This window comes from Phaethon aethereus (assembly GCF_964289735.1).
Source record: "Phaethon aethereus genome assembly, chromosome: 7".
NCBI lineage: Eukaryota > Metazoa > Chordata > Aves > Phaethontiformes > Phaethontidae > Phaethon > Phaethon aethereus.
In genome coordinates, this window is record NC_138583.1 from 2,467,579 (window position 1) to 2,482,436 (window position 14,858).

The following is a 14,858-nucleotide window of genomic DNA, read 5'->3' on the forward strand; positions in this document are numbered from 1 at the left end:
AAAGGAAAGGGATTTGGGAAAACTACGCTTTTGTTAATCCCCGCCCCCTTCCCCCCAGCTGCATCAATTCTGAACCTCGTTCCCAGATCTACTCTGTCTAGTTAGCCTCCATGTCTCTGCTATTAGACTGTAGTGCTGGTACTACGTATTGAATTATTTGAGTAAAACTTTCCCCTCATAGCGCAGCTGTTTCATGGCAAGAGGAAAACACAGAGGGACAATGACTGGATGAACTCATGTCCGGTGGGAGTGAACATCACAGTAGCTGAAGGATGTGCCCTCTCAGCCTTTGGCACAGTGCTGAGGGAGTTATGCACTGGCTTCAGGCTATCTGATGGTATCCTCTCCATCACGGCAATTTTTGGGTGGAATCTGTAGCAACATTCCTGAGAGGTGCAGGAGAATTGTAATGACGAAAACAATAACATTTTAGAAAATGCTACATCATCTGTACTGGTTTCCTTAACATCAAATTGGAGTCCACAAAAGATGACAGATGGAGATTACTGTAAACTGCCTCCTCTTATTCTTCTATTGAGAAGATGCAGGCCATTTCTTCTGGAGTTTCACACCTCTTCTAAAAGAAAAAGCATTAAATGCTTATAATAAACTGTAACTTAAACTTCTCCAAACACTGCCAGGTGCCAGAACAATCTTGACTAACCTTACTAATTACAGGATCAATAGGCTATCTGCACAGCTATCAGAAAAAACACTGGCTTCAAGTAGGCCTACAAGGCACACTGTTAAGACAGAGTTAGGTCCTAGGCAAAACTAGGGTATTGGGTAAGCAGGAACGACGTGCTGCTCTCACTGCTTGCAACCTCTAATAACGTCCATCTTCTGTTTGTGCATCACCTATGAGAGGGACTTGGAACAAAATAGTTACCAAGCAAAGGACTGGAAAGGTCTCTGAAAAAGCAAATGCAGTGGAAGAGGCTCAGTATCTGATCTGATAATTAGCAGTTTAAAGACAGCTAGCCAAATGTAAATCCTAATCAAATGACCTCATTTCCCGTATGACAGAAAATTTTCTATTGGGTGGCTTTTTGATAGCAAACAGTATTTTTGTTAAAGAAATTTACCTTGGGAGTTTCTAAAAATATTTTGGCCAAAGCTTTATTTGAAAACATATATTGGCCAAGGCTTTAACTTCCAAAGGAAAATAAAAGTTCTTGGGTCACTTTCGAAGTGAGGATTGACCGTCTCACCGGCTGCCAGGTAGGAGGCTCCAGCTATAAAGATCACAGTAGGAGGCACCCATTAGGATGGAGGAGGATCCTGCTGGCTCTTAGCTGTAGCAGAACGCTAGACCCTTACATGTACACTGGCTCGCTTGGAGAAAGACAGTCAAGTGAAAAACACCGAGATAAAAAAATACTAAAAAAATAACAGCTAAGAAAATATTCTGAAAGGATTTCTGCATATAAACTCTGAATGGCTAAAGAGACCTGAAATAGCTCTTATTTCCTTAGTCTGACCCTGAGACAGAAATTACGCTCCTAGAAGACTATTTCCTAAAGGGTGTTAATTTCTTACAATTGATTTCCTCTCAGATTTATTCACTGATAAACCCTCATAGCATTGTTTGTTCCTGGTTGTTCTGGAACTTTGAGGACAATGCCCTGTGCTCTGTGTATTAGCCGGATCTCCTAACATGCAGAACAACTCATCTCCTAACATGCAGAACAACTCATCCCGAATGATGAAGTGGTGCTGGTTTCATGATACTAACTTCAAAGGTGACCAGTGGTTGCTCACTCACAGACACACACGCCCTCGCCCCCCTAAAAAGCAACCCAAGGCCTTTTGAAGAATAATTTCCCTTTTTATTGGCATGCTCTGCTGATGTTCACACCTAATTCCTTGATTTCTTCCGCAAGGCATTTCTCTGTATTTGGGCAAAAATCCCTCTTCACAGCTTAAAGGACCTGCAATGAGGGTTCACAAGACATAAATTGAGTTTAAAGGGAGCTCCAATTTTTTTGTTGTACGCTAGATGTCACTGGTGCACATTACACGTCCTTGGAGTTGGCAAAAGCTTTCAAGTAAGATGGCATTAAATCTCTGGATGATTTTAACAATCTCTCAGTTAAACTTCTGTTAGCATTTTCTTGACAAACCCTATTTTAACAGGTTCTTAACTCTGCCGTGCACATTCACTCCATGATGAAACACGACACATTGTGCAAAAGATTCAGACAGGGTAAGCATTTTATTTTTAATGGTGGACATTTTCCACTTAATATATGCAGGAGAAATTTTCTGGATTCAACTGTTTTTTATGCTCCAATAAATCAAACCCTCTTTCATAGAAAAGATAAAAAAGGAAGCTGATCATTTCAGTCTGTAAAATTATCCAAGTGGCCCCAAAGCCTTTTAGGAGTTTGTGGTAGAGGGAGGAAATAACAAAGCACAGTTACTATTCAGACCCTTTTTTTGGTGTAACCAGACAGATTCCTGATTAGTAAGAATGTCAGGTAATCAGTCATAACAGTCTTAAGGGAAAGTATGAATCTCTCGTTGCGTATCAGTCTTATGAAGTACAGGAGAGGGAAAAATCAGCATGTCTTGAGAGATGCATAGGTTTTCCCCAGCTGGCAGTGACAGACACAGCTGCTAAGTCCATGACTTCTAAATCACATCTTTGTTTTCCAGCCAAACATTTTGCTTGAATGCAAGTCTGTGGGATTGGGCTACTCGTTTGGGACTTCTGGATGCGAGGCAGCCCATTCAGAACAGGCCTGGTAGCGAGCATGGCACAGCCTGTGCATGCGCTGTTGTTGCTCACATCGGCATTAATCCAGCACATCCAGAGCACGCTGCACCTCCTTGTATCCCTTCACTGCATAAATGACTGTTGGAGATGACCTGACGCACTGGAGCGATCTTTCCCAGCGGGGGTTATGGGAGCCTCAAACATTAGCTTTGCTTTAGCGGGGTTTACATCTTGTAGGGATGCAGCTCTGTAGCTGGTCACGGGCGTGACTTTGCTCGGCTGCTGATGGCCATTGGCTGTCCTGACTATCCTCTCCTCCCAGCTCCGGCACAAAGCCAAGCACCTTTGGGACCCCACACCACCCTGACTCGTGCCGGGCTGCCAGCACCAGGATGAGTCACCAGTGATATTTGCCTGTGTCCCAGGAGCGCTCCAGCTGCGAAGGGGAACGGGTCGCTCTGCTCCACTCTGTCCTCAACTCACCCCCACATTCCTTGAAAGACCTGTACAGGGAATTGTTTTCTAACAGGGACAGGTTTAACATAAACTCTGTTAAAGTCAGGGCCTCCACTACGTTTTATAAGCAGAAACACAGCAGGGTGTTCCCAGAAAGCCCAGTCAAGAAATGCCACAGATATCTTGCAATAGACAATAATTTTGTAAGTTGTATTAAAATCGCAAATGGCAGAACTAATGTGCTAAATCTGTGCTATTGGTACAGTTCTTTCCTCTCTATACATCGTGAAATTTTTGAACACTTGGAAAATACCTTGGCCAAATTAAATTCCTTATTGCTAAATAAATTTTTAAAACAGTGGGCTCCACCTCTTGCTGACTTTCCAACCTTTCTCCCATCATAACCAGTTTCTTAAATGATCCTTTCTCCTACTGTTCTCTCTTCTGCTAGGATCTGGAGCAGACTCCTGGCTGGCAGAAGGATGGTTGTGACTCTTGGCAATCTCTTCCCAGTGGGGGGACACCAGTTGCTACTGTGTCCCGTGACTGGGGCAGGAAGAACACTGAGCCATCCCGCTAAAGATCAAAACTCCAGAAAAGATTGTCACAGAAGGAATTTCTTTTTAGATTTGGGTAAGCACCCGAGCTGAGCCAAATCTCTTGAGGTTCATCCACTTGCTAGCGAAAACTTGTTAACTTCAGATGTTAAGCTACAAAACTCTCACTTCATTTTTCTCCTTACTTTAGTCAGCTGACACTCACCTCTACCCTAAAGCCGGGAAAGCATTCCCCAGGATTCTGCCGATTTAAATATTTTAAAGTTTTTGAAGAGAGAAAAGAGGGGAAAAAAAGGAGGGGGGAAAAAAAAAAAAAGAAAAGATGAGTATGCAGGCATATGGAGCATTTTAATGAGGTTGCTTCTAAGCTGACACCCCGTACGTTTGCAGACCAGGCAAATGAATAACCATCCCTTCACATTTGAAAAACTGCTTTTTAACCTATCTTAACTCTATTCTATTCTGTGTATTTCACTGGACACACAAACATCCCTAAGACGACATTCCTGTATTTCCAAAGGGCACCAAAATGAAGACGGACGCATTTTCTGACCACAGAGAAAGTCTGCCTCAGAAAAAGATTCTTTTTATGGATTTGAAAGAGCTAACTGCCTCCCTCCATGCATGGATACCAGCTCACTTTCATATACTAATAATGACAGATTTGCAGAGAGCTTTTTTTTTGCAGAGAGACACTTTGGAGTCAGGAGTAAAAGGCTGTCAGAATTTTCAGCTGCCATCAAGGTCATATAAATGTTCTCAATCTGGGCAGCACCAAATAATGTGCTTTTGACCTTGAGCATTTCTAATGGGATTCCACTTGGGCCGTACTCTCAGCTGGCTACAACTGGAAGAAAACACAGACCCCAATGAATTTACAGACTGTAAAAGCGGAAAAGTAATGATAAAGAGGGATCAGTAGGTAGGCTGGATGTAAGGCAGTAAGATACATTTTATTGAGACTAGTTTTGGGAGTGGGTTGGGGTACAACAGCCACTTAGAGGAGCACTGCAAGCAGATTTACTGACACTTTTCCTTAGAGAGAAAGGAAAATGGTTACCTATCAGGGATTCCTGCTGGCTTCCTGCCAGGCTTCCTTAACTTCCACAACTTCCACTTCCACTCTTGAATAAAATTGCGAACAAAATCACAGAGAACCCCATTCTGGGAAGAATCAGCAGCTCTGGCAGTGGACAAGTGAACACAAATTCCCAGGGCATCACCGAGACCTAAAAAGACTGTATGACCATGGAGATACCCACAAACAAAAAATGGCCACCAGAAGGAAGGAGGCTGTATTGCTACCGCTCTGAAAGCTCCCACTGCTAAACTGCATCTGATTTTTACATTTCTAGCTCCGAAAGTGATGCTGGAAGGCTGGAGAGGGTTCAGAGAAACCTGTAAGTGATTAAAAGAACTAAAACATAGCCCAGAGTGCATAGGTCAAGGAACTTAAGAAAAAAAATTAAGATGATGATGTGATCATAAGCCTAGACCTCGGTGGGAACCAGAAATTAAAAGCAGCAGTTGGGTGCTTCAGTCTAGCACCCAAAGTTACAATAAAACTCTACGACTGAATCTAGCCAAATTAAAAAAAGGCCTAATTTTTGACAGTAAAAATAATTCCCCTGCAATAACACCACAAAGGTTGTAGTTGACTGGATTTTCTTGAGCAGTTGCTTTGCTGAAAGACACGCTCAAAGCAGAATTCATTTTGGGAGTTCCTATGGTCATTATTATAACTAGGTCAGACTGATCACAGTGATCTTTTCCAACCTATAAACTCTGAATATATGCAGAGGTTTAGTATGCTATAGTTAATCTGTACTAAATTAACAGCTAGGGAGAACAAGCCCTTTTTCAATCACACTCCAGCGAGATGGCTCCACCGATATCCCACCGGAGCTCTGCTAGGTGCAAAAGCCCAGGCAGAGCGGCACCCTATCAGCCCGCTCTGCGGCAGTGACCAGAGCTGGTCCACTCGCTGGCAACATGCTGTGAATATCATCAGTCAGTAAGAAACCATCTCTTATGTGGGCTAATGTGGAAGTCCATTGAAAAGGCCAAACAACATCAAATTATGAATAGAAGAGGCCTGTCTACTGCTGTTCACCACCTCCTCTAGCAGCTGGTGGGACGGGCCCACGCAGATCTGTCGCTCAGCCCACTGGGCACCTGGGACGACTACGGATTTCCTGCCTGTAGATGTACGCCTGGGCCATGTTCTGATGTCTATGCTTCAGACTAGGTGCACAACACCTCTCTTCCTTCCCCTTCCCTTCCTTCTTCTGTTTCCACAAAAAAGAAAAGAGAAAGAGACATGCTCCAAATGGAAACTGCAGAAAGCCTGGAGGTCAATGACTGGCACGCCAAAGCCCTTGCTTGGAGGACACAGAGAAGTTTTGGTACATAGAAAGTAAATTTCTTCAGAGGCATTTAAACTGGAAGCTCCTCCACCAGGTGGACCAAATGTATTGCAAGCTCTCATGGCAACAATGTCTAAATCACAGGTACTGAGGCCACCCAGCTCAAGGGAATGGACTGAACCTAGTAAAGTTGTAAACTCCCAAGTTGCACATAGGAATCGTGTAGGGGCATGGGCCAACTGCTTCAATAGATTTTTCTGTTCCTGGTGTGTTGAACCACTTGCTAACAGAGACAGATCAACAGACTTCAGAACAGTCCGCAGAAATATCGGAAGAGCAACAAATAATATACTTACTTAAAAAGTTCATTCCTCATTATAGCTCTATTTGTTTGCGGGTCGATTGCGTAGACCATGAGGTCAGACTTGGTGTAATCCTCTTCAGAGTACCCATCCCCAAACCTCCGCGCACCGATAGATTCCACCACAACCGTCGCACCGGGAATCTGATCTTGGACATAGCGTTCCAAAATCCTACGGATGAGATGGAGCCAGAAAGCTGCAGTGATTTATTTGTTCTGATCAAGATTGACAACAGCCCAAATGAGATACTAGTTGACAAAAACCACAGGCCTAGAAGGACGGTAACCTTCAGAGCACTTTTAAAAAAATCTCTGCTCCAATACAACCTCTTAAATGCTGAACTCTTGGGACAAGCTTAGCAGTGTTAGGAGAGGTCACCAGAAATAGTGTCCTTAAGTCTAGCTCTTTGTATTTATGACATCAGTTGAGTTTTAAATGGCTCATGGGAAACACCATCTATATTTCACAAAAAGAACCCTGTCACCCCTTTATTAAGCTATATGATTTCAGAACTCTTCGATTCCAGCCTTACACAGGGTGCATACAATAAATTTTCACCCACAGAAACAACTACTTCAGCCATTTTTGGTGGGATATCTCATTTGGCCCTCCAATATAGCACAACATGTCAGGTGCCAGAACACCTGCTACTCCAAAAGGCATGAGCAAGTTTTACAGCCATCAGAGAGTTGGAGTATCGAGCTGACACATTTACCACAGGAAAAAAATAAAATAAACCGCAGACGTTCTACAGGCAGAAGAAAGATAGGTCGATGGAATTCAGCGGCAGCTATGCCCGAGATAACAAGGGCATAACAACAATAAACCAAAACAAATCTGTTCTTTTTCCAAAGAGAAGGATTCATTACAAGCCGCCAGAGCAGAGAATGGCACATGCTGCAGATATGTATATAAATCGCATGTGTCGATACATGACATAAAACGCAATTCTGGGGAATTAAAATTTATTAGAGAAGATGACATTTACTGATCATTTTATTAATTCTTGTCACGTGACCCATTTTCTTTATTACTGAATATTCATTAATTTAAAAAAAAAAAATTTTTTTGACAACCGACTGTCCGCAGACATCTTAGTATGTACTTTTGGAAGCCTTTGTTCTAAATTCAAAATCTCATATTTTCCTACAGTTTTCCATGCAGAACTGTTTATGGGAGAAGTGCTAACGTGTGAAGCTATTTGTAAAATATTCAAAAAGACAAAGGGAGGATGTCTTTTTGCAGAATGTCCCTCCAAACAAAGAAAAAGTACTCGTGCCTGTGCCAGGTTGAAATGCCTTCAGCGTGCCTGCAGAAGCACAGAACCGATAGGAAAAGGACCTGAAAAGTTTCTGCACAGATAGCAAGCACACTCGTACCTCTGATACGGAGAGTTTACGGGAAGTTATAAGCATAACTTACTACTGCTCTAATAAACTGCTCTAGAAAGGACAATACCTTAATAAAGTTTTAAAAAAAATTTATTCTTTTGCTTCCTCCTTGTCTGATCTGCTACTCCAGTGGGCCCCATGAAATTTGCTGTGTGCCTGTAGCAGACTGCTGCTCTGTATTGGCTGCACTGTGCACCCAACATTTAGAAGCGTTGCAGCGCAGCTGGATGACCTTCAAATTCTGTTTGCCACAGGGAGAAGTGGTACTCCCAGCAAGACCATAGCTGGGGCTGGCAGCCAAGATGGTAGAGACCCCAACTCTGGCAAGAATGGATGGAGCCAGAAGGAAAATGGAAAGCTGCTTAGAGAGTGCCGTCAGAAGAGCTTTAACCACGGCTGTTAGGCAGCGACAGAATATGTCTCGGAGAAAACAGGAGGAGCGTCTTTGCACAACAGACTTGCTAACGGCATGATGCGGTTTCCAGACTGGGACTGAGAAGGGTTCAGTTAAAGCCCACAGAGAGTTTTATAAACAAAGGCATAAAAGCAAATATCATCAATACTGGATACAAGGGCAAAGCAGCATGGAGAAACAAGCGAGAAGCTGGAAGTCTAAACACTTCATCAGAACCATGAGTTACGGGAAAACACCAGATTTTCTGAGCTAATTGATGTGATTGGAATATCGAATCAAAAAGCAACAGCTGAGTTAGGAGGCAAAAGCAAGGGAACGAGAGGGAACATGCTGCCTGATATATCAAGGATGCACTAGGGTGTGGACAAAGACAAGTCTCTCAAAACAGGACATCAATGACTTCTTAAAGTCAGTTGTTGTTTTGAACAAAATCCTTTGCTGTTGCTGAGGTTACATTTTGCTGTTGTTTTTTTCCTGACGCAAGATTTCCAAAGAAAGAGCAGTAATGCTGTCAAAGCAGTATCACTGTCTCATAATTTTTCAAGACCACTGACTCCACATTTATCCATCCAGTTTCTCTGCTCTTTGTGTGAAAGAAAACAGAAGCTTTTCTATAAGATTTTGAAAAATCCAGGTCTGTCAGACCCAGGTCCTAGCTTAGCAGTGAATATATACCCTTAGTGCAGAGCCATTTTTATAGGGAAAACAAAAATAGTAGATTGTCTGACACATTGCTACTTGACTAGCGTCCTCTAAACAAGCACTCCTGTTGTTCGCAGATACAGTAAACTCTACTCATCTCTGCTTCTGGCACGCGCTTCTCTGGCAGCTAGGGTGATAACCTGTCACAGGCACCTCAGCAACAATAATTCTCCCAGGCAAAACTTGACAGAACGGATCTGGGTTATGCAGATTACTATAACACCCCCCCCCCCCAATATTACGCGAATGTGAGTGACTAAAAGAAACCGTAACTGTCTTCAGAGCGGCGTTTTGCACAAGGATTCAGACAGACCAAGTATGTAAAAGATTCACCTGCCTCATTAGTATACAATCATCTTCTGTTGCTGCAGGGGGGGACGCTTTTGTTTCCTCGCACAGAACCCGAGGCAGAAACGCCCTGTAAGGTTGGAAGGCTGTAATGTAGGGTCGCTTTTAGCAGAACTGGTAACAACATTCCCTTTTCTCAGAAATTCCTGGCATGGCTTCTGCTGGAATTCATTGCCTTTGAGAATATCTTTGTCTAAAACTTGATTAAAATTGAAGAACAAATAGCATACTACTTTCTGACTATGAGAAATCAGAACATTGTAGCCGCTGGCTTTAACTGACATTGCAAGAAACACCACAGAGCATAGGGGAATGACAGTAATATTTCATCTGAAACACACAAATTGCATGTTTAGGTTGAAATACATAATAAAAATGCACTGAAGACCAAAAAGTAGCAATTAAAGAATGCACTGAAAAATAGGGCAGTTCCCCATAGAGTTATTTTTAAAGTCACTCAGCTGAACTCGTGATGCTGAAAACACTGTGGTGTTTTGAAACTCTACTGAAAGTGGCCACCTACTTGTACTACTCACAAGAGCCAATTTTTTAAATGCATACTTTAAGTAACGACAGCATCTGCAGTTCTGCTGCATTTATTGGCAAAAGTTAGCTTAAAATTAGTCTATCACTTGTTAATGCAAGGAGGGTTAATTACCATCCTCCCAACAGTGGTGTGGTGAGAGGCAGAACCAGCAACAGGCGACCAGACTTTCCTACTGCTCTAACCCCATGTAGCTCTGCAGACGTAACGAGCAGAAATGCCTCCCAGCGCAGCTTCATTGCCATCGCTTTCCCACTTCCCATCAGCGACACCAGTGAAATGAAATGAAGGACAAGAGGATTTTCACTGTCACTGAGGTCATAATGTGGCCCTGATATACGCTAAAAACTCAGAGGTGATTTTTCTTCACCTTAGATGCAAAAGAAATGGAAAGGCAAAAAAAAATACAGGTATGTTGGTTTGTTGAGCTGTCGCTCAGCTGGTGGCATTCTGCTTCCCAGAGCACTTCTGAAACCAGCAGACCAAAACCCACCATCTGGGATAAGGCACCACACTTCTGGGCCGCACTCGGCGCTACGTCCGTGAGCTGATACGCACCCCTGAGGCATCATGCCGCACGGCAGGGCTGAGGGTGCTGCACCCCCTTACAGGCCGAGAAGACCCTGCTGGGCACAGGCCTAAATTAAGGGGCATGCCCTGGCATCGCAGCATCGTGCTGCTTCTTCCCCACAGCTGCAGGCAACCGGCATGCCAGATGCACGCCCCAGCATGGGAGAGATCCTGCTACTGGGAAAGGTGCAAAGGACCACTCGGAAGCTTCTTTGGAAACTAATGTGAAAGTCCATACGAGTGAGAGAACTCGCCTCAAAATACGAGCTATGGAAGCAGCTGCATGGGAGCCCAGCAGCAACGGCAACTCAACTAGACTAGCGGTCATCGCGTAAGACTTGGTAAGTCAGCAGCAAGGTTTAATGACCCTCTGTTGTCCCTGGCGGAGATGCACGACATGGCCTGAAAGAGCACCACAATGTTCCAATAGTTTTATACCCTCAAGCCGAACTGCTACGTTGCGTGCATATCCTCTGAACCAGCACACAAACAAAAGAAACAACTCGATTTGCAGAACATTTTAGATGCTCACCAGTACCTGGATTTAATTACTGCACAATTTTCTTAGCAGGAAATTCTATGGGGAAAAAAATGTTTTGATTCTCTAGTAATTCGATAGCCTGCTGTGTTTCTGAAGCACATAAAAATATTTTAAGAAAAAAAAAAAAAAAAAAAAATCCATACTTTCTTTCAGGACTCTGAAATAACTGGTAGCATAGACTTGGAGCTACAGGTGTTGAAGACTAGATATCCTGCATAACTTTTGGCCCCTCCACTGAAAATCCTAGGTCCCCAAAATAACGTAGTAATAATAATGAATTTACATTCTAGGTATTTGAAAATGTAAGCAAATTTCACAACAAGGCATCCAGCTCTGCCAGTACACATCAATACAGACTTTTCAGATGTTTCATTTAACCCGAGTACATGCTCTCAAATTTTGCTCAACTTCAGCCGAATTCTGGCTGTGTTGCGTTTTTGCAAGGTTAATAATTGACAACTGAACTGCTGGATTTTCAACTGTACTTTCACAAATAGGTAAGGACCAATTCCGGCCCTTCCTGTGCACTTAGCGATAGCTTTGGGGGCGATGCATTTGGGCTGCAGCTGCCTGCTCCCAGATGCCTTATTACAACATACGTACAGCACAAGGAAGGTTAATGCTATTTTTGTGGCCTCTGGAGAGGCGCCGAGCTGCTTTGGAGCTGCCAGCACAACTCAAGAAACTCTTCCTCGTCAGCTAAGTCTGCCTGCTTTGTGCTGTAATGTAGAATAAAAAAGCCAGAAGTGGAGTCTAGTTCAAGCCTACGACCATTCCTTCTTTATAAAATAGCCTTTTGACAGAGGTTATTTCTCCTTTTATGTCACACACAAGGCATGTATCTAGCAAGAAGGAGCACCACGGAGCCCATTTACTCTGCATATAATAGCATCTAAATTATTTAGAAAACAACCCAGAGACAATGTGGTTATACATACTTACCCTAATCCTATAAAAGCATATTGGGATTGCACACCATAAAGGAAATTTGCTTTCTTACATATTGCTAAAGTTTCTTTTCTTCTTTTTGTGCTCATCATGTCCAATCCTGTCCTCCAGAAAACCTACACGCACTCCCAACTTTTTATTTCAGTATCATTTTTCCCCGTCGTAGAAGGAACATTACGCTACACTCACCCAAAGAGTAATGGACAGAGACATCTTGACTTTGACCCAGAAGACTATCTTCAGATCTCAGCACAAAAGGGTTTTTACTGCCATAGTAAGCAATTTCAGAATAAAGCAGAAGTTTACGGCTTTATCTGAGAAGCCACACACTGCATTATTGTCCTTCAGAGAAAATACATTAGCAGAACAACATTCGGTATTATTGAGAGGAGGGGGGAGGAGGAGATCGCTGAACCAGTGCTTCCCAGCTGGCAGTGGAAGTAGCCAGTGGAAAAGCTGGAGCTGAAAAAGCTTTGGTGTCTATTACCTAACTTAATAAAGGTAGTCTAATGTTATTAATCATCCTGATTACGGCAGAGGGAGGCTAAGACCAGCTAAGAAAGGGAATGGGCTCTGTTAAATACTGTGCAAAGCGAGAACTACAGGACATGCATTCTCCAAGCAAAGCCAAATGTAAGGTGGATATGAAATACGATGCGGCCAGTTGGTGGGAAATGTCCCTCTAATCTCATTCTTATTTATTTGCTAATCTTGCAATTGAATTTAGAATGAAACAACGCAGTGCTAAGAAGTGAAAGGGAAAGAGGCAGAGGGGAAGTGGACTGAAGGGCCAGGGGCAAAAGGGACCCATGTAACAGTGTCAGAGAGCACCGAGGCAAAGAACAAGGCAGCTACAGCAGTACCTGTGGCTAACGAACATTTAACAACGGGGAGGAAAGTAAGGGCTAGCTGTGGAGAGTGCTTAATGGCACGTTCAGTGCCACCACCCCAGTCACCTGTAATTAAGCTTAATTCAGTAATTACATGGCAGAAAATCATAAAGCAAGCAACGGAATGGTACTTCTGCTATGGGAGAACTAACGAGTCTTGAGTGATCTACGTACTGCAGCTACGTCCAGCAGAAGAGACACGCTCATTTTCATTCATTTTCATTTTCATTCATGGACTGAGGAGAGGAAAAAAGTACTGATGCACTAAGGTTGAATATTTTAATACAGTCAAGAGTGCTTTCAGAGGCACTGCATTTCCAAACAAGCACCTCTAAGGCAGCCCATCCGAGGGGGAGTTGTGTCTGGCTTTACTGAAGGTACCAGGAACGCTGGAAACCCAGTGACGTGCCTCATAACATCCGATTTCATTATACACAGCCATACACATTCCAGAGGCACCCACTCATCCTCTCAACTACCGAACGTACCGACATTCTAACAAAAACGAAAGCGGGAACTAAGAAATAAAATACAACAATATACACAAGTGCCACGTAAAGCACTCATGTCAGCTGTCCCTTTTCAATGCCACCGACTGGCTTCTGCACCCGAGATTAGAAAACACCATTTGCTATACTGTCAATGGCAAAACACAACTGAAGGGAAATCATCCATGCTCTGAAACATTTCTCTAAAAAGAGGACTCTGAGTTCCAGCTCCTGCATATAAAATATATTATCTCCTATACTATGATTATATATAAAAATACATATGATGTACAATGTGCATGTTATGTATGATATATAATTTATAGCAATATATATTGCTATAGTATATATGATGACATTTCTTTTAAGCCGACCACAGTCTCTATGCAGCAAAGCGGAGCAGTCACTCCTTTGAGAAACGATGGCAGTCAACTTTATATATGCAAACTATTAAGTTAGCAGGCTGAACGTTTGTATTCCGAGACATTCGCTTGGTACATCTCCAAGGTTCAGCACTTGATTTAACATTTGGATTTTCTGCTAAAAAAACTGCCTGGTCACTTCTGCATTGCATTCGAGGTTTGAGTGCAGAATTTCTTTAATTATAGAACTGCTCCTTTCTTTTATAAGCCTTAAGGTATTAAAGGATTGCAGACTACACAATCCAAAATACATATGAAGAGAAGTTCCCTGGAATTATCACAAGTGCTATTTCCAGTAATTTTGTCTTGAAAAGAAGGGAAATAATCTCTATTAAGATACACACAATACACATGAACATCCCCAAGACAGATATAGTTGCTACCCAGGAACATCTGCACCTGGATTCCGCTTCCAGAGGAGGGTCTGGCCGGGAGGCTGCACGCACCTAAATTCCTCAGCCCAGGAAAGCAAAAAAAGCTAGAGCAATGCAGAGAGAAGGCAGGCTCAAAAGCCCACGACGCACACCTAGTCAAAATATTAAAAAAGGAAATCACCACCAAGACCACACTGAAAATACAGGAGACTACAGAAAATTCTTGATGTGGGGAGTCAAGATTTCAGTGTTTAAAAATTTATACTTATTACATAATTTATTATTAAATAATAAAGCAATTTCCTAGTGTTGTATCTATGCACATTTAGTAGCAGTATGAGGTCATTCCATCAGACCCGCTCTTCCCATGAAAGATTCCTACACCACCACTAAGAGATTTTCTTTCTACGGACGGAAAAGAAACTCCGTCCTTTCCAGGCTCGCTCTTCGCTACAGGGAGGAAAGAAGAACATGGGACACCTCATATGATTTTTGAAAGCGAGGAGACAATCCTCATATCATAATTCAACAAATGCAGAGCAGTTCAAGTGCAGCTAAATGTGTTTTCTTTAATCACCTGATCGGCTCAGAAAGCACACACAATGCAGAAAAGGTTAATATTAACATTGAAAATAATGCCCAAATGGTTTTGGCTAGCTTTGTTCAGGAAAACAAAGAGTTCCCTGAGCATATTACCTCAATTTTGTAGGGTTTAAAACTGCCTTTTCAAGAGGACTGCCTATGGAGTATTTCATCGAAGCGCTC

General features: G+C 42.7%; 1 protein-coding gene across 4 annotated transcripts in view; it reads right to left on the reverse strand.

Moving 5' to 3' along the window:
• The window catches only part of PCDH15 (protocadherin related 15), a gene marked incomplete at its 3' end in the record, with an annotated part of 380,126 nt that overhangs the window by 25,975 nt on the left and 339,293 nt on the right, over positions 1-14,858 (reverse strand). For all 4 annotated transcript variants that reach the window (XM_082002568.1, XM_082002565.1, XM_082002567.1 and 1 more), the window contains one exon: positions 6,455-6,631. In XM_082002568.1, coding sequence (XP_081858694.1) covers positions 6,455-6,631 — 177 coding nt within the window. The remainder of the gene's footprint in view (positions 1-6,454; positions 6,632-14,858) is intronic.